The sequence below is a fragment of the Nuphar pumila genome, chromosome 2 (assembly GCF_984573655.1).
Source record: "Nuphar pumila chromosome 2, dmNupPumi1.hap1.1, whole genome shotgun sequence".
Taxonomy (NCBI): Eukaryota; Viridiplantae; Streptophyta; class Magnoliopsida; order Nymphaeales; family Nymphaeaceae; genus Nuphar; species Nuphar pumila.
In genome coordinates this window covers 101,531,857-101,536,357 of record NC_143250.1, presented here as the reverse complement: position 1 = coordinate 101,536,357, position 4,501 = coordinate 101,531,857, and the positions used below count along the sequence as shown (strand labels likewise).

The following is a 4,501-nucleotide window of genomic DNA, read 5'->3' as shown; positions in this document are numbered from 1 at the left end:
TTCAGAGCAGGGTGGTGTTTTAACTATTTAAGTTTTAACTAGCACTGAATGCATATCAAAGGGTTGAATCAGTTGCATATTTCTACAGAGCCAGAAGAAAGAATGTTTTGCAAGTAGAGAGAACACGGTTTGATTCTTGACAAACCTGCTTTTCAAACCATTTTATTTGCTTTTTGAACTAGATAATGTTGGTGCTAGTTTTTGATGAATGTTTGTGATTCTTATGACAGATTTGTTGGTCTCTGGTGTGGTCCCTAACTTGTGGAGATTGTAGCATCATGGCGGTGGTATTTTGAGCATAGATCAGCTCTTTGTTAAGTTATTTTCCATGGAGGAATCATCCCAACGTGCCCCTTATACTCCGGAGGCATTAGAAGCAGCAGAAATGCTTGACGGGTCAGAGTCTTCTGATTTTCCTCCTGTATTCACAGATGTAGTTGTGGTTCCTGAGCATGAGAGGAAGGAATTGGAAAAAACTATATCAAAGCTTGAAGGCAAGTTCGGAAGGAATTCATGCACAAAATCTCAAACCATGAACTTCTTTCTGTGGACTGAGTTTTACCATTGATTGGTTTTGTAGGAGAGGTAGAGGAATTGAGATCCCAACTGAGGTGTTTTGATGGCAAGCGGCGAGAAGCATTGAACAAGTTATTGGACCTCAAAGGTGGTGAATTGTTGGGATCTATTTTCAGACCATGCTTGTGATCTTGTAGAAATCTTTCTCAGGCACCAGCATTTGCACTGCTTTTGTTTTCAGGCAGCATCAGGGTTTTCTGTCGAATTCGCCCGTTCATGCAGGCAGAGAGGAGGAGCAAACCTGCACTCATTACTCCTGGATCAAAGAAGGTTTCGATTCAGGGAATGGGAAAGAAGAAAGTTTATGTCTTTGACAGAGTGTTTCCTCAAGAGGCATCACAAGGTAAACCAACAAAAAGCTTTAGAAGTCTCTAATCTGTTCTAATTGATAATTGCTAGCAATTGACTTTTGCAGAAGATGTGTTTGTGGAGGTTGAGTTGATTCTCAGATCTGCACTCGATGGCCACAATGTATGCATTTTCGCCTACGGGCAGACGGGAACTGGCAAGACATTCACAATGGTTAGGAACATAATACAAGCTTCCTATTATTTGGTTTTGCTTCCTTGCATTTGTGTGCTATTTTTTGTGTGTCAACTTTTGAGCTGATACAGTTGGGTCTGGGGAATTCTTCAGGAGGGGACATCAGATTGCCCGGGCATCGTTCCCCGGGCAATCAAGGCACTTCTTCATCAAGCTTCGCTCGACAATGCAGTTTCTTTCAAGTTCTCACTCAGCATGGTGGAGGTTTACATGGGGAATCTAAAGGATCTGCTTGCACATAAGTCACCCACAAGAATGGTGGAGTCCTCTTGTACCTCTAGAAGGTGAAATCTCTGATCTATATTTCAAGCGGTTATGTGGTTTAAATTTTTTTGTCCTTTCATTTTATTTTAACTTGGCTGGTTATACAGTGGTCTCAATATGCAAACAGATTCAAATGGTGTTGTGGAGATCGATGGTCTCACTGAAGTATTGGTAACCGATTTTGCACAAGCAAATAAGAATTATGTTATGGGAAGGAAGGCCCGATCTACATGTTGGACAAACGTCAATGAGGCATCCAGCAGATCTCACTGGTAATTCCTGATTCAGCTGCAAATTTTCATCCATATTTTTATCAAATTAGAGCTTAGATATCTTCTATCAGCCATTTATGTTTCGCAATTCGTACTTGTGTAGCTTAACTCGAATAACCATTACACGCCATGACGGTGGCAAAACAGTATCAAGCAAATTGTGGATGGTTGATCTTGGAGGAAGTGAGCGGCTGTTGAAAACAAAGGCTACTGGACAGACTCTTGATGAAGGAAGAGCAATAAATTTGTCTCTCTCAGCTCTTGCTGATGTTATCTGTGCATTAAGACGAAAACGTAATCATATTCCATATAGGTATATTCTTTGACATATTTATGTTCTATTCATGTTATGACTGGGATCTTAATCATCATTATATCATTGTGGGTCCATACCTATTACAGCTTGGTAGTTGGAGTAATGAGTAGCTCCTAAACAATCTTATCTCCTAAACCATCCTAATCGTTTTCAAACGACAGTTTCTGGTGTTTGCTTAATCTGAACTCATATATGTACTCTCTGTAGCTTACTTGGTAGAAAACATTTATGAAATTAGCATTTTTTGTGTTTAGATGCATATTTAGAGCGATCCTGTGTCACACAGATACTCCATTTGATTGCCGTTCTGTATCCTCTTGTATTTAATTGCATTAAAAACTTCACAAAAATATTTGTATCCCCATATCTTCAGTTGTATCCATGTGACGGGAGCTATCGAAAATTGATAGCTCATATTGCACCAAAACTTGGTGAAATAGAAATCAAGGTTTCTCATCGAATCGATTTGATCCAAAGCATGGTTTCTAGTGAATAAGCATTGATGAACACATCTACAGGTTAGGATTAAGCAAAAAACATGTGTAACTGTGTGTTTGGAAGTGTTTAGGACAGTTTAGGATATAAAATGTTTAGGAGCTGCTCATCGTTCTTGGTAGTTGATCATATAGTATATATGTCACTAGATTTTCCTACTACATGCAGGAATAGCAAGCTGACTCAAATTCTTAAAGATTCACTTGGTAAGTTGGTCTGATCCCATTAGTCTCTTTTCCCTTTTGGCAAGTTCATTAACCAGTCACAACCTGTCTTTCCTAATTATGATAAAACCATTGGTAACGAACTTTATTCTGAATATAGAAGATAATTCAAAGGCTCTCATGATCATTCATATAAGTCCAAAGGAGGATGACATCAACGAGACCACATGTTCTGTGAATTTTGGGCAAAGGGCACGGGGCATTGAGTACCATAAGGAGCTCTCTGAGGTAATTCTGGTGTTCACGAGCATTTTTGCTGTTATGAAATGTTCCAAGTGATTAAAAGAAGCAACGCTCATTCCTCTTGCTCCATAGCCATCACATAGAATTTTGTACAATTACATGAATAAATTTTGTGTTTCCGTTAGGAATTGAAGAATCTAAGGAAAAAGAAGATTGCAGAATTCGATCAAGAGTTGAAAGATGCAGAGCAACATTGCCAAAAGGTCAGTGACCATATCCGAAGAGTTGAAAGCAAGTTACAAGAAAACAAAAGAATGTTTTCAATAGCATATGGTCTAGAAGATCAAACAGGGTCTCCAAGATGTCCTTTAACTGTTCCTAGAGAACTTTTTGAGAGTCCTAAAGCTTCTGATAGAGCAACGGTGAGAAATGGTTCTGTATCTGTGCCTCGATTCATGACATCAACCATGTGCAGCAGACAGAGGCAGCTTGCTGATACTGATACTGAAGCCAAAGCAGCTAAAATATACAGATCAGGCAGAAAATATCCAACTGAAATGGATTCTCAGTTATCACGGTCTCGTACGCTCTTCCAATCTGATTTTAATTTTAAGTCAAGTTTGCGTGGTGGATTATCACTGAGACTTAATGCCAAGAAGCTTCGAACTGAAGAACGGAATTTGGTACACCCAGATATGCCAATTCATGATCGCTTCAGCTCAAAGTTTTCAAGAACACCACAGAGCAAAAGACTATCTGCTTCTCCACTGGTCTCACACAAGAGGAACTTTTCTGATCCCATGCTGCGTAAAAGAACGTCTGATAGGTCAAGTTCTTGCGAAATATCCAGTCGCCCATCCAAAGATACAGCGGTTTGAAGTTGATTCATGATTCAGGCTACTGCTGCTCAGTGCTCACCTGAATCACTGATACGAGGAAATGAGGCGGCAAGGCCAGGAGATCTTATTTGTGCAGATTTACTCTTGCAGACGACATGATTCGACAACCCCGATTAGAGTATGTACAATATTGAATGATTTATCATAATTTTACAATCAATAATCAACCAATGGTATTATCTTAGCAAGCTTGGACGCTTGACATAAAGAGTATAAGGGATGTCTTTGCAGTGAAATTTCAGAGTTCGCTGTTTGTTATCAAAGGGATATCTGTTTGGCTTATTGTTATTGTATCTGCTGTCATAGGTTTGTAACCTTATGTTCCTTTTACAACATTGACAGTTTTTCTGCTTCTACGGCAAGGCAATGATGATTTTCTTTGAAAGTTCAACTGAAATACAGCAAGGTTAGATGAAACGCTTGACTAAAGAAAAAGAGGAAGGGTGCACTTGGGCATGACATGAAACATTACGTAGCTTACAGACTAGAACCTATGTCACATGGATACTCCATTTTGACGGTGGGTCAGGCGCAATCGCATTGCACACTTTGAGTGTGTGGCTGCACCTGACCGCCCTCCATCTCTGGGGTGCAGCCTGTCAGTTGTGGGCCTCAACAGAAGATGGAGGGCAGATCAGGCGCAGGAGCATGCTAAAGTGTGCAATGTGATTGCACCTGATCAGCCATCATCCATTTTGGCGCCCCTACCGTGTCCTTTTATATATTAAT

At 40.0% G+C, this 4,501-nt stretch overlaps 1 protein-coding gene across 1 annotated transcript; it reads left to right on the top strand.

Moving 5' to 3' along the window:
- The first annotated feature begins 328 nt into the window (after positions 1–328).
- LOC149846418 (kinesin-like protein KIN-14U) lies at positions 329–3,871 on the top strand. The gene is made up of 11 exons (XM_089991198.1): positions 329–494; positions 581–664; positions 758–919; positions 992–1,098; positions 1,213–1,403; positions 1,491–1,655; positions 1,759–1,968; positions 2,635–2,672; positions 2,791–2,918; positions 3,059–3,643; positions 3,770–3,871. Exons 1-11 carry the CDS (start codon positions 329–331, stop codon positions 3,869–3,871), a joined length of 1,938 nt encoding a protein of 645 aa, XP_089847324.1.
- The last annotated feature ends 630 nt before the right edge of the window (positions 3,872–4,501 follow it).

Bases quoted from the DNA above. Each gene is read 5' to 3' on its own strand.
- LOC149846418 (XM_089991198.1), top strand. From the start codon at position 329: ATGGAGGAATCATCCCAACGTGCCCCTTATACTCCGGAGGCATTAGAA. The intron at 2,673-2,790 runs GTAAGTTGGTCT...TTCTGAATATAG, and splicing joins AATTCTTAAAGATTCACTTG to AAGATAATTCAAAGGCTCTC. The intron at 2,919-3,058 runs GTAATTCTGGTG...TGTTTCCGTTAG, and splicing joins ACCATAAGGAGCTCTCTGAG to GAATTGAAGAATCTAAGGAA.